Source organism: Abramis brama (genome assembly GCF_963993115.1).
Source record: "Abramis brama genome assembly, chromosome: 24".
Classification (NCBI taxonomy): domain Eukaryota; kingdom Metazoa; phylum Chordata; class Actinopteri; order Cypriniformes; family Leuciscidae; genus Abramis; species Abramis brama.
Window position 1 is genome coordinate 25,314,192 of NC_139986.1, and position 19,605 is coordinate 25,333,796.

At 36.9% G+C, this 19,605-nt stretch overlaps 2 protein-coding genes across 5 annotated transcripts in view; one reads left to right on the forward strand and one right to left on the reverse strand.

Moving 5' to 3' along the window:
- fmnl1b (formin-like 1b) overlaps positions 1–12,323 on the reverse strand; it is a 23,562-nt gene extending 11,239 nt beyond the window's left edge. Inside the window, exons 1-10 of the mRNA XM_084102496.1 lie at positions 12,300–12,323; positions 11,766–11,914; positions 3,606–3,689; positions 3,099–3,179; positions 2,909–2,982; positions 2,628–2,711; positions 1,915–2,037; positions 1,514–1,601; positions 1,365–1,441; positions 1,185–1,278 (exon numbers count right to left, since the gene is read on the reverse strand). Coding sequence (XP_083958622.1) covers positions 1,185–1,278; positions 1,365–1,441; positions 1,514–1,601; positions 1,915–2,037; positions 2,628–2,711; positions 2,909–2,982; positions 3,099–3,179; positions 3,606–3,689; positions 11,766–11,912 — 852 coding nt within the window. The 5' untranslated portion in view covers positions 11,913–11,914; positions 12,300–12,323. The remainder of the gene's footprint in view (positions 1–1,184; positions 1,279–1,364; positions 1,442–1,513; positions 1,602–1,914; positions 2,038–2,627; positions 2,712–2,908; positions 2,983–3,098; positions 3,180–3,605; positions 3,690–11,765; positions 11,915–12,299) is intronic.
- Positions 12,324–14,226: 1,903 nt separating this feature from the next.
- LOC311075890 (voltage-gated potassium channel KCNC1) lies at positions 14,227–17,728 on the forward strand. 4 transcript variants are annotated; one of them, XR_014604590.1, is made up of 5 exons: positions 14,227–14,436; positions 15,121–15,636; positions 16,377–17,188; positions 17,276–17,377; positions 17,431–17,726. XR_014604590.1 is itself a non-coding variant. In XM_084103572.1 (3 exons), the coding sequence occupies exons 2-3, from the start codon at positions 15,166–15,168 to the stop codon at positions 17,127–17,129; spliced, it is 1,224 nt and encodes a 407-aa protein (XP_083959698.1). In that variant the 5' UTR covers positions 14,283–14,436; positions 15,121–15,165; the 3' UTR covers positions 17,130–17,728. The 4 variants fall into 4 exon arrangements, 1 of the variants encoding a protein (XP_083959698.1); XR_014604589.1 differs by having other exon boundaries at positions 16,377–17,377; XR_014604591.1 differs by having other exon boundaries at positions 14,297–14,436; positions 17,276–17,723.
- The last annotated feature ends 1,877 nt before the right edge of the window (positions 17,729–19,605 follow it).

A 19,605-nucleotide genomic window follows, 5' to 3' on the forward strand; every position in this document is an offset into this window, starting at 1 on the left:
TAAGGAAAGATTATCACCTGACAGTGTATTGTTGGTTTAACATTCCATCCATGTAACTTAAATGTGGTAAATGTGTTACATTTTTATGCAAATAATTATGTGCTTTCACGGATATAAAGAAGAAATGTGGGTGGGAAACCCCCAAGCAAGTATAACCAATAGTTGTTCTGGTTTTAGCTTTAGTTTGCGTAATACTTTCTGGTGTCAGAGATAGGCATCTGAATCATCACCCACACAAATGTCTTTGAGACAAAAACGACGTCCGTGTGAGTGTGTGAGGGTCATATCTCCTATACAAACGAGCGTCTCCTAGTTTTGTCACGTCTCTCGCTCTCAGACAGGCTGATATCATAGTGTAAGGTTCAGCTTACTCCAGTTCAACAGCAGATCACACACTTGTATCTAAATCTCATCACGTGTCTGTGAATAACTTAAGAGTTTGGGTCAGGTTTTTGATCCCTGAAATAACGACATTGATTGATGAAAAGTGAATATTATTAATCACATATTGTATTAGAATATATACAATTATTCACATATTATATATGTACAGTGGGCCTAAAAACTATTTGGACACTTAATGAATGTTATTTTTTTTTTTTTTAAGTATTTTTGATTATTTATATTTTATTATATTATGTTTTTGTATATTATATTATATTATATTATATTATATTATATTATATTATATTATATTTTATTATATAATTTTAATTCAAACTTTTTAATTTTTCTTTATTATTTTGATAATTTTCTTTTTATTATTATTTGACTATATTATGTTTTGTTGTGTGATATTATGTTTTGGTATGTGTCATTTATATTTTATTACAACCAACTTTTTACTTTTTAGTATTTTTATAATAAATATATAATAACATAACATTTATTTCTGTTTTTTTTTTTTTTTTTTTGCTTTTTATTATTATATGTAATCATATTTTATTTTGGTATATTATGTTTGATTATATTTTATTAAAACCTTTTATAGACATTATCTAAATAATTTTTTTTCTTTTGATTATTCTTTTTGATTATATTATAATGTGGTATATTTGTTTGAATTATTATTATTTGTTTTTAGAGTGTTGAACTGTGCACAATAAGACCAAGGAGACACGATGGAGGTGATGATAAGAAGAGTGAGACGGATGAACAGAGAAAGAAAGGTTTTCTTTTCTTACCTCTTTGAAATTATTAAAGGCTGCAATAATCATTTCATGACCTCCTCGAACCAGACACACAGCAGCAAGAAGCTCCAGAACCAGTGCTTTAGTCCTAAACACACACACACACACATACATATGTAAGGACAGAAGTGTAGAAACAAAAACATTCAAAACCAAAACACACCGTCCTCTCACCTGGCACTCTTGTTGTTGAGACTAAGAGTGATTTCATTGACACAGCTGGGATGAGCCATCACCTGATTAAACCCTAACTAACACACACACACACAGACGCATAAGTCAAGAGAAGAGATGAGACGAGGCGAGACGAGAGTGAGAAGTACCTGGTAGTTCATGATGGTGCGGAGGCACATGATGCAGAGATGCAGGTGGTTCTTCTGACTGAGCAGACGCGAGTATCTCAGAGCTTTCCTGAGGAGAAGATAGATCATGTACAACCAGTTTTATACAGAAACACATTTATTCAAAGCAGAACTTTATTATTGTGTAATCTCAAAATCATTCAAAGTAAAACCTTTGAGGTATGTGACGAACACAAACACACTCTTTCTGTATCAGGAATGCAGCTGATCCTGATAGAAGCGATCGGACGGGTGTGTGTTTGTGTCTGAATGCATGCTCTGAACATTCATGAAGTTACAGTGATAGTGTTTAGCACGTGTGCATGATGTTTTGTGTGATTGGGCTTCATTATGTAGATGTTTGATCAGCATGCATGACTGACCTTGCAGCGAAGGACCGTCCTGAGCGCGGGGAATTGTGGGTGGGGGAGTTTGTCGCGCTCATGGTCAGATCTTCCGTAGACTTCTCCTCAAAGCTTCCATTATCAGAGCTGTCCATGTCATATCTGTAAAAACACACTCTGTCTCATGAATGCATGTTAATTTTCTATATTAGTTTGTGGTATCCACTCAAACAATAACTGTTGCATTAACTTTTTGTTAATACAGTTGATCTAATGAACTGAAAAGTTGGCTTGCGATCAAAAGTCTGCGGTCAGTAAGATTAAAAAAAAAGAAAAAAAAAGAATACTTTATTCAACAAGGATGCATTACATTTATCAAAATATTACCAAATAATAAATGCTGAACAAGAATCCTGAAAAAAAACATCAACATTGTTCATTTTTGATCCGATAAATGCAGCCTTGGTGAGCAGAAAATGCCATTTTATAGATGCCAAACATTTGAACGGTAGTGTACTTGTGCATACAGTCTTTTGATTGCCTTACAGTGTTTTTGTTTAGTTGTTGTTTGGTAACTCAGACTAGTCTAGTGAATATAATACCAGTGTTAGCTGGCATCAGAGTTTGGTATGAGACACTGGATGGTCAGAGCACAATCTTTTCCCAGACGCCTCGTCACATTAAGAATTTAGGTTCCTCTTTTGTGTCTTTGTGTGACTGTGTGTGTGTGTGTGTGTGTGTACTGTACATACGTGACTGCACGTTGAGCGAAAGAGAGGTAGTCTACTAGCACTTCTAAACCCTTGTTTTCTTCATTTAGAAACTCCTCAGCCCACCTTAACAGAGAGAGAACATCACAAATAAAAAACAAAAGACAATCCAGTGTTGACAGAGACATTCCCAGAGCTCCAGATATCTCAGGGAAAAGGAAACCTGCATTTAATAAACTTTAAGTAGTAAAAAAGTATCAGGCCAGAAACATGATGCATTGTCAATAACATGCGTTTTTCGGCAGTCATGTGATGGCTCTTACCCGATGTGATTGGTGCGCAACGAGATCTCCAACTCTCTCAGAACTTGTGTGGATTCTTGGACTCGCCTTTTAAACTACAAATCACACGCATGTAATTTTATAAATTAAAATCACTTACATATTTCAGTTTGATTATAATTGGATGAGTTCTACATCACACTCTCAGATTCAAACACACACACATCAGTACCTTTCTGCCTCCTCCCTGCTCTAATACACTCTTGAGTTTCTGAATGTACACTGATGGAGGATTCTTCACCTGAAATCGCTCCTGAAGACAGAAACAAGAAGGAATAGTAAACTCCCCTAAATCTCATACAAGTCCACATTTAATTTTAGTCATGTTTCTTGCATAAATAAAAAGTTTAAATGAATCTTTCATTACTGTTTTCACCCTCATGATCCTTTGAATTAAGTGGGTTACTTTAATATGATCGCTAACCTCTTACGGAATAGTTGGGCCTATGTTTATTTATTTGGTCATATCTTAAAAGGGTCGTGTTTGTGACATCAAAACCATTATATCTTCTGAACCAATTTTAGAATGTAGTTGCTCTGGAGAGGAAGTTTTTACTTTAAAAGAGCATGGATAATTGTGTTTTTGATTATATACCCCCTTTAAAGGTGTGCTATGTGGTTTAGGGTAGTAAAATCAGCTTTAAGGTAAATTAATATGTGTGTTTTTCTCTGAACTCACCTGGTCACAGACTAACTCCCATTTCTTCTCATTGTCGTACTCACAGAGCAGCTTCACTTTATCAGGGGGAAGATTCATGGAATTCTGCAATCACAGAGCAAGAGACAACATAAACCTTTGGGTAAGAACCGTTAGATCTGTTCCACTGAGGTAAACTCTTAAAAAGGTTTCGTTATTGTTTATTGCTGCACCTTTGGTTAAGCAAAGAACTTTATTGAAAACCATTTTTCATTGCATACTGTTTTTCAGAGAATAAAAAAGGTCTTGATGTTTTATTATACACTGCCATTTAAAATGTTTGGGTCTGTTATTTTTTTATAATTTTGAAAGAAGCCTCTTCTGCTCACCAAGGCTTTATTTATTTGATCCTAAACACAGTAAAACAGTAATATTGTGAAATATTATTGCAATTTAACTGTTTTCTATTGTAATATATTCTTCAAAGCATTCTAATATTTGCTGCTCAAGAAATATGTATTATTCTTATAAAAGTTTATAAGTTGTGCTGCCTAATTTTTTTTTACATTTTTTTTTTGTGTGGAAACCGTGATACTTTTTTGGGGGGATGCTTTGATGAATGGAAAGTTGAAAAGAGCAGCATTTATTTGAAATAGAAATCTTTTGTAATATTATAAATGCCTTTACTGTCCGTTTTGATCAATTTAATGCATCCTTGCTGAATGAAAGTATTAATTTCATTTAAATTGCATGGAAGGAGGAATCTGAGGATGAAACTACCTAGTTACCACCTGAATCACCTTGGCATCCGCATAGCAACACCCTGCCAACCACACACAACACCATATTGTCACATTTTCTTCAGATTTAGTTGTATTTTGCAGTGTGCAGTGCCAGTCAAAGACCAGATATAGCTATAATATGTTCCCAGATAACTGCAGTGTGTAAATGTTGAGTTAATGTGGCTCCAATGGCACATAACAGTCGTTTACACATGGTCACTAATAAAGTGATGAGTAAGCGGCTGCGTCTTGTGAGACGGTTTACCAGCAGCGGACAGATCACATGTTTAATAAGGTATGCTGACTCGAAGAATGCCCTTTTTGAACCGGTAGATTAGTGCTGTGTGAATGTCCTGTTTCTATGACGATCTCCTAAATTATTTATGAACAGCATGAGTGTTTACACACACACACATACACACACTGTTATGTCCCTGCAGAATTACCTCAATGACTCATCTGAGCATGATACCGAACACACACACACTCACACTGTGCATGCAGACTGCGTGTAAATCCCCTAAAACATTATGAAAATCGTCTTAAAGGTCGCAGAGTGAAAGCCATTGGTCTGCGCAAATGCACGGATACGGCCCTGCCGAGTGTGACTCGTCGCCATCGGTGTGAACCTGAAATTGAAAACAGGTAAAAAGGGGCCATTCACACAGAACGCCTTTTCCCATTCCAATACGCTACTTTTCCATTGTTTTTCAGTGTTAACACCCGCCATACATATTTTAATGTTGATCTCACGTATTTTGCATCACGTCTCGCGTAGTAAAAACGCCGCGCTCAAGTTAAAAGAAGTTAAACTTTTTAAAAAACGAATTTCTAGACCTTGCGCCTTTTTTTCGTTCCACTGACCTGCGTCTCACTTTTTAAACAGCAAAACTGCATAGTAACTGCATTCTATGTGAACTAGCCCTAAGTGGTGTTTTCCCATGCAGAACCCACCACAGCTATGCTAGGGCGTTGCCAGGGTGTTACTATGCAGTTGCTAAGGAGTTCTCTAACCGGTTGCTAGGTGGTTTTCTGGTCTTTCCATATGGTTTTAAAAGTTTGAGGTCTGTAAGATTTTTTTTATGTTTTTGAAAGAAGTCTCTTCTGCTCACCAAGGCTTCATTTATTTGATCACAATTTAGAATAACTGTTTCAATAGTTTTTTTAATATAGCCTATATTAAAATGTAATTTATTCCTGTGATACAATGCTGAATTTTCAGCATCATTACTCCAGTCTTCAGTGTCACATGATCCTTCCAAAATCATTCTAATATGCTGATTTCCAGCTCAATTTTCAGATTATCATCAATGTTTAAAACAGTTGTGTGCCTAATATTTTTGTGGCAAATGCGATACGGTTTTCTTTTTTTCATTCTTTGATGAATACATTTAAAAGAGTTTATATGCATCCTTGCTGAATAAAAGTATTATTTTCTGGAGAGGTAATAGATGACATTCATTCATGACAAGTTCTGGGACGAGTTACATGCATTTTATACATAGGAATTGTTTGTTCAAATCTCTAATTATGAACACAAATAATGCTTGCTTTAGCAAACACCATTTGTCTGTCAGTCTTTCTTCTCATTGGGATGTGCCCTGGAGAGTTTGGTTGCTATTCACTTGGGGGCATTTTGGGAAATGTCTTCTTCATTAGAATATCAAAACCCTTTGTAAATGTATTTCCACAACCCCTTCCGCCAGTTTGTGGAGTTTTCCCTTCTGCATACAGCAGGCGAGATTGCATTTCTTTAAAGTACTTGGTATTGCTTTAGGAACAGACTGGTTTGCTGTCAAGATGATTGGAATTCACAGTATTTGTTTTGTGCCCAGTTCCTTGGCTGTATCTTTCAGCTGATAGCTCAGGAATGTTATCATTTGTTTTGGGAACATTGTAAAAGATCTCAATGAACTAAAATTTTGCCTTTTTTGTGACCCGCTTATGAACCCAAGACTGACCGAAGACTAAAGAACTTAAAATGTCAAAGCAAAAATGCTAAACAGTCTAAACATCTGTCTATCCACGTCAGACCTTGGAAATCAAGTTTACTGTGAAAAGTGAAAGGAAAACTTTTGTACCTCTGAATATTGGATGTCATCTCTTGCATAAAAGTAATCAGGAGTAGATGAAACAACATGAATTACAAGATGTAAGATCATTGGATGAACAATACAGTTCAAAAGTTAAGAAATTCATATTTTTATTTAGCAAGCACACATTAAATTGATGAAAAGTGACGGTAAAGACATTTGATTTCATTTCTTTTTGATTTTCTTTTTTACTTTCTGTTCAGCAAAGAAAAAAATATGTTACAGTTTCCACAAAAATATTAGGCAGCACAACTGTTTTCCTCATTGATAATAATAAGAAATATTTCTCGAGCTGCAAATCATCATATTAGAATGATTTCGGAAGGATCATGTGACACTGAAGACTGGAGTAATGATGCTGAAAATTCAGCTTTGATCACAGGAATAAATTACATTTTAAAATATATTCACATAGAAAACATAAATATACTGTATATTATTGTATTTTTGATCAAATAAATGCAGCCTTGGAGACTTCTTATCCGTCCTAATCTTTTGAATGGTATGACGTAAAAGTTACATCCACAACATCATGTTTTACTTTTACTTTTACTTTTGCTTCATTTCATTTCATTTTTTAGCAAATTGAATTACAGTTCTTTGCAATGTGTGGCACATTAGTATGGCACTGTGTCCTAATTTATAAAACAGGTCAAGGGGAGGAACACCAGCAATCTGCAGAAATAATGCTTTAGGGCAAACACACACACACACACACAGACAGTCTCAGTCAAACAATCTTCCTCTATGGAAAGCCTGCAGTGCAGACAGCATCATTGATTATAATTGTCAATCTTATAATTGTCGCGTTGGGTCTGCTGTCTTTGCATGCTTTAATTCAGACCGCATAGTTTCCTTTTTGTCTCTCTTTATAATTATAGTTGACCTTTTCTGCCCATAAAATGAGGAAAGGAGGCTGGAGAAATGTAGAATAAAAGACAAAACACATCCAACTTTTACACCATCATCTATTTGCTTATATTCCTCTCCCTTCTGAGTGAAACGTCTGCCCTTTCTTTGTCTTTTTTTACATGTTCTGTCTTTTTTAGTCCTCTAAAAATAAAAACAGTAAAATGGTTTTCAGGACAAGGTCAGCTAACATTTTCTAACTTCATCACATGTTGTGACACCATTTATATTGAATCCTATAGGATGGCTTCTATTTGAATATTCAAGACTCTATATTCTATAGGATATTTTGAATCCTTAATAAAGTACACAAGTATATGTACACATATAATTGTTGCATCAAAGATCAATGCAGTGAAGCAGCGATGCAATACCAATGTCATCATTCAGAGCTGTCATATTTTACCTTAGGCAGAATTACACTAGAAGATGATACTAAATATTTAATACAATTAATATTTGCTTTTGAGTATTTTGTATATTTGTAAGCCAAATCTGGTACTTTTTTATAATATCACCTCAAGGATTTTGTAATAGTTCATAATTTCACATCTCTCAAGAGCTCAGCTTGACGTTTTTTATACTGTTATTATTTTAAAGGTACACTGTGTAACTTTTTTGTTTAAAATTAGCTAAATTTAAATAAAGAGCCAATACATCACTAATCCTTCTTCCGAAAACATGTTTTGTCTTGCCCTGATTCACTATGGTAAGCTCTGGAATATGTTACTCCTCGGCTACTTTGACGCGTGTCTGATGTTTGAGTGCCAGAGGTTAGTTGTTACAACGAGCGAGAAAGGTTGACATGGAGCTGCTTAATCTCGAACCTCCGGAGAATCACCCGTTTTAAACAAACGCCGAACAGTGGAGAGCCTGCTGGCAAAAAGAGAGCGTGACAGAGCTCGTAATAAAACAAGAATCAACATTGGTTTGGCTTTTCGGAGATAGTCAGAACTGAGGGATTTGAAATGTTGTAAAAGCAACACCGAGATGGCGTTTTTATTACTCAACAGGTTAGTAAGTTAAAATATTGAACAGATAAATTGCCATATAGCTCTCTAACGGAGTTTATTGTAAAACATTATCTATTGTGAAGGGTCATATTCATCCGCACAGCCGAAGCACAGCCAATGTTCTTTCCTAAAATGTTTTTTAACCGCCAGAAGGCCAAATGTTACATAGTGTATCATCAGTAATATATTTTATTCAATACACCATCAGTTTCTGCAGTAATAAGTTTATTGAAATACATTTAGTACTGACTTTGATTCATTGTCATATATTTTCTAGATCAGCTGAAGGGTGGACTACTGCTGAAGATGGATGGTTTGTCCTTTCAGTAAGTAGCCACATGCAAAATATCAATAACTGAACGGGCCATTTGTATAATTACAGGCCTGTAGTTTTTGCAGATGTCTTGCGCTCCTCTAGTCTGGCTATCACCAGACCAAGCTCAATCTTTTAAAGGGGTGGTATAATGCCCTTTTCACAAGATGTACAATACATCTCTGATGTCCCCTGAGTGTGTATGTGAAGTTTCAGCTCAAAATACCCCACAGATATTTTTATATAACATGTTAAAGTTGTCACTTTTTGAGGGTGAGCAAAAAACGCACCGTTTTGTGTGTGTGTCTCTTTAAATGCAAATGAGCTGCTGCTCCCGGCACAGGGGGCGGAGCTTCAAGAGTGTGTTAGCAGCTTCGATTATCTCACACAGACACACTGACAATTTCTAAAACTTTTAGCCTTTTATGTTCAAACCGGAGTCAAAAAGATGGAGAGACTCAAGAAGAAGTGACAACATGTAGACAACATTTCTGAATGGTTAGTTGATGAATTTATGTAGCTTATATGTAGTTATCTAGTCATTGATTAGCATATTCTGTCTTGATAATCTATAAATCGTGTTCCCGGGGGCGGGGTTTATGTTAATTTTAGGGTTGGTGATGTCACTAACTCGGGAGGAATGTCATGTAGTCCCTACCAGCCGTTTGTTGTAGTCCTTAAAAAGCAATTTCTGTAAAAGAAAATATCTCCCTTTGCTTTGAACTTTGAGCGTCGTAACTTTGCAGATGTTGTTTATGCTCAAACAGCAACATTACACACTAATTAAAGTTAGAAAAGTGAAATCATAATCAACCACCCCTTTAAGATTGAACATTAGTCTGGGGAGTCTGCTCTGTATTTTCTACTGCACAAGAGGCGTGATCAGTGGGCATAGTTCAAATGACTCTGTACGCAATTGGATAGTCCTTCAACCAATCAGACCAACGATCCAGACAGGAAACATGTCAACAAACGTGTTGGTTTGTAGCATTGATCAGCGGTTTGCAGAAGCAGCAATGGCATCGAGCGATTTTTGCAGGTTGTGCAAAAAAAACCATAAAAGTGAGTGGTATTTACACCCACTCGAGCGGTTTGTTTGCTAAACTAAAGAAGCCATTGAGCATTGTCGAGAGGTTAAAAGGAATTGGATTGGATTAAACCCGCCAATAGCGCGCCAGATGGATAAGCCAGTTTGTGATTGGTCCCCGCAGATTTGTAACGAACGCAGGATAGAAGAACGTACAGGTTTCCAGCCTGAGCTGCAGGATCACATCGCCGGTAGATCGGGCTGGCTTTACCCAGTCTAGCATGTAGAAAGCATCAGCTTGTGTTTTAAATGCCTCACAGAGAAAATAATGCAGAATTCTCTGTACATTTGCATGAGTTTGCATGTGTACATGGTCACGTTTATGCAAGACTTCTGTGATGTGATGTGTATATGGCCACTGTTATGCAAGACTTTGTTTCATAATTTAATACTTATTACTTTTATTAAACAGGCTTTCAGGTTATTGTACTGATGCTTTGTGTTGTAATATCTACATTTGTTACCCGACTGTGTATGTTTTTGAGTGATTCCCATTTTTATTCTGTGTGTTTTATCATGAACACACTGCCGGTGCTACTTGCATTATTTGCATCGTATTTCCATTATACAAACAGCATGTCACAAACTCTCTCTTTCTCAGTAGGCATTATAGATGGCGACTGGATAAAATGAAATAGTTTGAGTTTGATGGAGAGCCTGCATGTGCACTTTAATACTTGTTCGTAGATTAGATAGCCTTTCACTGCTGCATGATGGGAGAGTGTGGAGTGTTTATCTGATTTAGGAGAGGCATCAAGGATATTGGCAGAGTAGATTAATTAACATGGAATAAATTACAGCTGACTTTACTTACACACACCAGATCCAAACCCGTTTACAGTATACAGTATATAGGTAAAGGTAGGCTAAATATCCCTTTTAAACACAGGTATTTACATGAGTGGTTGGATTTGGTCTGTTTAGATTAGAAATGTCCAATTCGTTGACTTTATATATATGACTTGATCATTCCAGGTCTTAAAACTACAACTCTAACCAAGCACCTCATCATGTTAGCATCATTCTGTGCTCAAACAATATCTTTTTTATTGTGGTAAGGTGTGTGAATTTATATAATTAAGTCACTTTTAAACAAAAAATGTCTATTAAAACCCTTATGACCTTGTTTTGCTCTTCCGTTGGACAAAAAAAGAAGATATTTAATACTTAAAAGATTCAGATTTTTTTATATAGTGAAGGATAAAATCTGTCAAAGAAGATTTTAAGTAAATAGTGACTTAAATTTCAGTCTGTTCCTGTTCACAAATCTATTGTAGACTTGAAATGTAGTGCTGATAGACTACTTTTATAATACTTTAATAGTGCATTTTGTTCCTTTAGGGATTTTGACATACCCTGATAACCATTTACTCTCAATGTGTGAAAAGAAAGTCTCAAGATTGGAATGACGTAAGGGTGAGTAAGTAGCAGATCAAAGTAAAAAAAATAAAAAATAAGTATTTAAAACAGCATTACATTTACATATTGTAAACTCATCATAAATAAGTAGATAAATCCTATATCATAAATACATGCAGATAAAGCACATGAAATGTAGGCAAACTAATGACGCATTGAAGTGTCCCAACTGCACAATTATAGTCTCACTTCTGCATAACACTCATACTCTGAGATATTACAGATTTCACAAACATGCACATGAATGCAATCACCTCAGTGCATATCCGTGTAACATTCCAACACAGTCGACAGCGTGGTACAGCTAGCTGTAGTATGTCATTTGGACAGGCTAGTCAGTTTCAATTAATTTGATCATAACTATGCAAAGAGATGCACATTAGTTTCACAATGCATATCAAACATATTTATAGTAAATGCAGTGGCACATCTCAGCCCTCACCCACACATACTGATGCCCATTGACAAGGCGTTTTCTATATTCAATCAGCAAATCATAAAAAAAAAAAAATAATGATATATTAGAGCTGAAACTCACTGTTAGTGTGTTTTTAGTTGCGTTTTAGATGTTTTGTTCTGTACGTACCAACACAATGCTGAACCTCTCCTCTAATTCGTCCTCAGGTGGTGGGGGCAGTTTCGGGGCCGGTGGCTGTTTCTGCCCGTAAGTGCTGACGGGCCGTTTGGTGTCCCGCGCGGGGGTCATCTCCAGACTTCCAGCTGCGTTTCCCATGGCTGAATGTAGAGGTACACATATACAGTCCAGAGAATCTGAGTCTCGCTCAGTGAACTTCTACGACTACAACTTTACACCAGCTGACTGATGATTTTAAACACTTAAAAGTGTCTTCTTGTTCAGTCCCTGTGTAGAATTCGTTTAGATCCAATGGTGGGATAAGATCCAGCAGTAGCTTTAATCCTAGAATTTGGTTCTGTGTAGGGTACCATGTAAAAGGCTGTGGTTTTTACATAGTTGATGACTTATTCAGGTATTTTGCAGTCTTCTGATGGTGTTGTCCATTTGCAGAATGTGAATCCTACAATAATACTCTATATACAGAAAGAAAGTGACACTTAGTAGGCAAGACTATGTTCTGTGTGGATGTGTCTTGTCTCTGACCTGGTTCTGCGTGTGCTTCTGGTCTCTGTGACATCTCTCTGGTCCATCCTGGAGTGAGTAGTTCAGGTAGGGAGGAAAGGAGTGAGTGATCGAGGAGAGGAGGCAGGAACAGGGATGATTCTGGGTCCTAGTGCTGGATCTGTAGACTCACATCTGAGTGTGTGTGTGTGTGTGTCTCATATGAACACCTGATACTTACTCAGATGTCCATCTACAACCGGAGTCTCGTGTTTCCTGTTGGTGTTTGCTGCTAGGATACTAAAGACAACCAAACCACACCTGACACACAGACTGATTACTCTTCTGCTCTTCTTTATATAAATGTGGTAACACTTCAGTTTAGGGTCAAATTCTCACCACTAAGTTGCTTATTAGCATGCTTATTGCTAGGATATTGGTTGTTTATTAGTACTTATAAAGCACATATTAATGCCTTATTCTGCATGACCTTATTCTACATCCCTTAATCCTACCCATTAACTAAACATAACAACTACCTGACAAACTATTAATAAGCAGTAATTAGGAGTTTATTGAGGCAATATATATTCTTGCATATTTGTATTAAAATGGTCTTTGATTGACTTACTAGAGAGTTATCATTATTATTTTGTCCCTGTAGTGCTCATTTGCAATGCAAATGGTAACCCATAGTAGAATTCTTAGTAAATATGTTCATTTAAATATATTTTTGGTGGGTTACTAACATTCCCCTTAACAAAGCAACTAATCCCAGGCTCCTCCACAGTGGTTTTATCTTTGTTTTGCTGTTGGGTGCATTGAATAAAAGTGTTTGCTACATGACTACAGTGCTTAGTATACGTTTTATTTCTCACCTTATTGTTTAAGGACAAAGTAAGCATTGTATGAACTGCCAAAATGCTCATAGGCCTACAAATAGTTTTTACTTCATTAAAGTTTAAGATTAAAAGGTTTTCAAGATTACTCAGTCACTGCAATTTAGTAAAGGCATAAGAATGAAAACAGTAGTGAGCAATTGCGCCACCTACTGGTTCTCAAGCAAACTCGAACAATCCTTTAACACCAGATTCATGACTGAAAACTCAGTATGAATTCATGGGATTGACGTGCACAAAGGTTTGTAGTTAAGTCAGCTGTGAAGGTGATATTATTTTGTGCAATTTTGCCTAAATCTCCCTTTTTAAATGTACTTTCTCTTTATTTTGGTTCTTTGTCCTGAGGTGTTTTCTTTTCACCTTTTTGGATTTATGGTCTACAAATGTTGATCGTTTGACAAGTAAATAAATGTGAAGGAAGCGACTTTTTGATGCAGCATAAACATAAGCCTTGACATCCACTGAATTACCACTCTAAAATGTGTGTGTGTGTGTGTGTGTTGCAGAGGAAGAAAACACGTGTTATGTTGAGACCAAGAATGTATGGAATGTCATTCATATGGAAAAGTACTTTGTGTCTTGTTCACATTGACAGCGTTTTTTTATTCACCATAGTAGTGGGCTCTAACATTATTAGTGCACAACTGCAGAGCATTTGTTATCGGATCACAAATGGGATGCATTGCTGATAAAAAAGACAGTCATTATATTTTGACAGATATTTATTTTCTTGTTGCTAAAATTTCAAATTATATGTACATTGCATTCTGTCATTGGCAGGTGCAGTTATTCAACATTCTGCAGGGGATAGCATTTATATAAATAAGTGCAGATTATCTGTCAGTGTGAACGCCCTCATTTCATAATACTAGACCCCTCTCAATGTTGATTAAGATGTTAAACTGCATTTTTGAGTGGATACAATGTTTCAGCTGGAGGTCTGGCATCTTTGCAGAAAGTGAAGATCTTTGTTCAATAAAATGAGCCTTCTATGCTTCAGGCTACAAATGTCCATTAGTGAGCTGACAGGAAGTTTGACTGACTGGAACAGCTGGCTTTCATCAGATGGACTTTTTTTCTGGCTACACATTCTTTTGCGAATGGTGGCGTGTCTTCTGGGACCTTTGGAGGCTGGACTGCAGAGAAGAATTGAGTAGCAAAGATTGTGTCAGTGTTTCACAACTCAAAGTTTCAAGCTCACCAACACAGTCAAAAGATTATAATATTGTTCTTCAGAATATCTCCGTGTGAAAGGATATTAAAGTCTGTCCCGGGACAAGGTAAGGTCAGTTTTTTATATCGTAGTTGATTTGTTTTCAGCTTCTTTAAGTCATTATCAGTCAAATTATATGATTGCATTGCAATGTATTTGTTACAATGTAACAAAAAAAATCATTCAATGGATAAAACGTAATATATTGTACTATTTTTTTTAAAGAAATTCTTTTTGACTTCTGTATTTTTTTCTTTCTTGGATTGATATATTTTACTTGTAAGCAGCACTGGCGATATACCTAAAAATATCTAAGTCGATGTTTTATCTTTTATCTTAGTTTCTTTAGATTTCACATGGCTCAAACTGGGTTTTTTTTTAAGTCAGAAGAACCATTATTTATTTATATATATTTTTTAAACCAAACAATCATTGTCGCCAAGCAGATACAAAATGTTTAATGAATAATGTAAGGAAAATATAGTTTTGCATCTTGTCCACACTAAATAAATACAAGGAAGAATGATATTTAATAATTCACATGAATATGCAATCTAATAAAAACAAATATATGGAAAAACAAATTGTTGTTACATTTATAACGAACATTTGGATATTGTGAATTCTATGATGTACTGTAACTATATTGATATTTGTATACTCATTTTTTGGTGCTAAATGAACCATTAATGTAGTATTTCCAGTGAATATCGATGATATCTTGATGATAAACTTTTAATTTGTATCATAGGAAACCAGACATCTGCAGAAAACACTGAGCTCTTTGTCCACCATTATGAATTCTATGGGTGTTTTCTCACTGGGAGCCTCTGAGGGCAGCAGTGATAAAATAGTGATAAATGTCGGAGGGGTAAAACATGAGACCCACAAGAGCACCCTAATGACCCTTCCGGGGTCCCGTCTTGCCCAGCTGGTGGACACTGAGAAGACTCATTCAGAGCTGTTTTTCGATCGCCACCCTGAAGTCTTCAGTCACGTGCTGCAGTATTATAGAAGCGGGAAGCTGCACTACCCGACCAACTTGTGCAGCGTAATGTTGGAAGAGGAGTTTGATTTCTGGGGAATCAGCAGCACAGACATGGAGCCCTGCTGTTGGGCGGCTTTTCGACAGAACAAAGATGCCGTAGAAGCTTTGGCTCAGATTGACCCTTCAGTGATGGAGAATGACCAATCCAGCCGCACTAGAGCGTGTCAGCCGAAGATATGGGCTCTCTTTGACAACCCGCTTTCATCCGCCGGCGCCACGGTATCAGAAGTGTCTTTTTTTAGGCTGGGTTGTGCAAACTTCAGAATTGAAGAATTGGCTCGCTTTTGATTCATGAATTGAAATTGGAAATTATCTATCTATCTATCTATCTATCTATCTATCTATCTATCTATCTGTCTGTCTGTCTGTCTGTCTGTCTGTCTGTCCGTCCGTCCGTCCGTCCGTCCGTCCGTCCGTCCGTCCGTCTATCCATCCATCCATCTATATCCTTCTATCCATCCGTCCATCCGTCTGTCTGTCTCTGTCCATCTATCTATCTATCTATCTATCTATCTATCTATCTATCTATCTATCTATCTATCTATCTATCTATCTATCTATCTATCTATCTGTCTGTCTGTCCGTCCGTCCGTCCGTCCGTCCGTCTATCTGTCCGTCCATCCATCCATCTATATCTATATCTATATCTATATCTATCTATCTATCTATCTATCTATCTATCTATCTATCTATCCATCCATCCATCCATCCATCCATCCATCCATCTATATCCGTCTGTCTGTCTGTCTAATATCTATCTATCCATCTAGCTACATCGGTCTGTCCGTCCTTCCATCCGTAATTTGATATACTATTAAGGCCTATAGTATTTAGGGATTTTAAAAGGCATTCTCAATTCAGTTCTGATTGATGCACAACCCTAAATCAGTTGTGCTATTCAGCAGTTGTTCTTCATATGGATGGCTCCTTGCTCATTTTTAATGTTTCTGTTTCTCCAGGTCACTGCGGTCGTATCTCTGTTCTTCATCCTGCTCTCTATCACTGCATTCTCTCTGCAGACATATAGGGCTATAAATCCTCACCAAATGTATGTGGTATCGGCAGACAACTCAAGCGAGAATCACATCGAGAGCTTTTCTGCAGTACCTAGAGCTCTGGATGCTGTGGAGTTAGTCTGTTCACTATGGTTTGTGTTTGAGTTTGTGATGCGTGCTGTCAGCTGCCCGAGCAAACTGAGTTTCCTCATGAATGTTATGAACATCGTCGACCTGCTGGCCCTGTTCCCCTGGTTCTTCCGGTGGTGTTCAGGGTCGTACTGCATTCAGGCATTGGGCTTTCTGCATGTAATGCGATGCATTCGCGTCCTTCGTGTCTTCAAGCTGATGGAGCATGTGTTCAGTGTGAGAGTTCTCAAACACACACTCCGCGCCAGTGCGACGGCTCTCTGCACGGTTCCTCTTATGCTCTTCAGCTGCACGCTCATCTTCGGGACCATGGCTTATTACGCAGAATTCGAACAAATATACTCTCCATTTGTTGACATTCCCTCCAGTTGTTGGTCGGCAGTGATCACACTGACCTTAGTGGGTTATGGAGACATGTATCCCGTAACAGTTCAAGGCAAATGTGTAGCCATTCTCTGTGCAACGGTCGGAGTTTTGCTCATCATCCTGCCTGTACCCATAATCCTCGACAACTTCATCAAGTTCAACTCCCTGCTCAAGACAAAGTATTCAATGCCCAGAAAATAGAAGAGCAGAGTCCATACGACCTCCACGTCTACCGCTTAGAGCGGCTAAATAGAAACAGAGCTATCAAGGAAACATGTCAAGTTATCTTTAATTACATGTGTGTGTGTTTTGCTGAATCTGTGTTGACTTTTTTCTTTCTTTTGCAGAATCTGTGTTGAGAAAGAGCCACAGAGTCTTAATAAGTCTTAATATAATGGATATGTAACCAATAAACCTAAACATATAGTCAATACATTCACTGCATTACAGTGAAAATGAACACATATATAATCACACTGTACATGTTTAAAGAGCTTTCGAGTCTTGAGTTTCAAAAAAACCTTTGGGGTCCCATACAAAAAACAATTCAGCCATATCAGACGACAAATCTGTGGGCTGAGTTTTACCTTATGATTATTGACTGAAATTTGTTAAAGATTTGTCCAGTTACAGATGTTTGAATGGAAGGATTCCTTATGAGGACTTTTGAAATTTTGTTGTTTTTTGTACTCTGTACTTTTTTTATCATTCATACATGATTGATTTGTAATGCGTTTTATACCATGTTGGTGTTTTTGAAGTGTTTGTGCATTTTATTAAAAGTATATCAACTTTTTTCTACGTATGCCTTTTTTTTATATTTTAGAGATGTCACCACATATTACTTCATCATCACAAATGTCTTGCATACAGCTACAGTAAAAGCTGAGCATTCACTGCATGAACTGTAACTTCATTTCTGATGTCCCACCATCGCTGCTGAGCTGATTCACTAGAGAAACTAATTTCCTCCAGATGGATGCTACTTTATGTAATGGCTAAGATAAATGCTGTATACTGTTTTTGCTGTTTTATGTACTGAGCACAGTATGCAAGTTCTAAGTGCATGAAACAAATAGAAATCAGCTTGTTTCTTTAAGTGAAAAAAGGGGCACAAAGAGCAATGTATTTGCCCTCGGTTCCAAATAAAGAAGGCCATTACCCTGTTTTTTTTTTTAATGAAATCAAGTTACATGTAGCTGATCAACAGGCTACTCTTTCGAGCTTTTAAAGTGAGTAGGCCATCTTGTAGTGTAACAATTAATTCACAATAACATGGATGGAATAGGTGATAAATTAAGTACTTTATTTTTTAGAATAAACCCTGACAGTGTGATCAGGACCCCGACGCACAGCTGCGTTTGTATGAAATGAGAGAGCGAGTCCTTGATACAGGATTGCATAAGCAAATAACTGTACACAAAATATTGATTTGACAGAGTTTTAATATTTTATTAGCTCACCAATGCAAAACTTATACAAAGAAAACCCGTTCCTGTTAATGTATCTGTTTTCAGCGGTTGTTATCAGTGAATAATCTTAAGATATCATTTGACCAGTTGCACATAATAAATGTGTTCAAACGCTCTGCTGCTTCCTGGTTTCACTCATTTTCCAGTGTTCTAATAGTTAATATTGTTGACGGGTGACATAATGTTCCCCTTCTACCTTCCTAGACTTGTAAAACCATGAAGGGTCGTAACAGCGCGATTGACCAATCAGAATCAAGTATTCCACCGGGCCGTGTAATAACTACAGTTCGAGTAGTTCATATGGAACTTCGTTGGGCCAAAGGCAGCGGGTGCAAGCCTGTTTTATGGCCTGCCATGATCGTTGGAAGAAGGCCATGATTCTTCCCTTGTTGTTGCTTTGCATGTTGTCCTCTGAAGGTTCTCTCGGGGTTAAACGAAGCGTAACCGCAACTTCAGAGTTTTCCACCTGGAAATTGAGACACTGATGCTCAATGATGGCGATGCTCTCGGTTCCAGTCCCTGGTTCCAGTCCGGGCATTTTCTTCATAGCCTTCCACTCCTCCATCTGTATCTCATATTCTCTCAGAGAAATTTCAGACATCATATTCTGTAATAGATAAACACAAAAACAAACAAAACAAAATTGAAACACGCTCCAATTGTCAGTGAAAAATGTAAGTGTCACATTTTTGTATAACGGCCTAGAACTCGTTTGATTACTGCTGCTTTTTATCTTCCATTCATTGAAGACATTTAATCTGTTTCCAATTTCTGACATACTGTGATGTGACAGCGATGACATTAATGATGTTACATTAGACGCTGATGCTCTGAAGCTTGTGTCAAAAAACTTGATTTGCATAATTTTATTTAGATTTTTTTATATATAATTTATTTCACAAATGTTCTTTAAACGTTTGAACATTTACTTCTAATAAATACATTGTCATGAATATTTTGTTTAGAACCAGTTTTGTTGGTGCTAGTCATCGTTTTCTCCACCAGATGACCTCAGTGTACCATATAAACTGTACTTGTTCCCTCACTACAGCCTCCTGCTCTCGACCAAACTCCAGGCAAGACGAGGCGCATCTCAAACGGGCATTTTTTTGTCTGACACGTTTTTGGTTTTCTAAAAAGTCTAAAAGCGGCGTTGCACGTTACTCTCACTATATCTGCCATATCTTTATTTTCAGACTTAATAT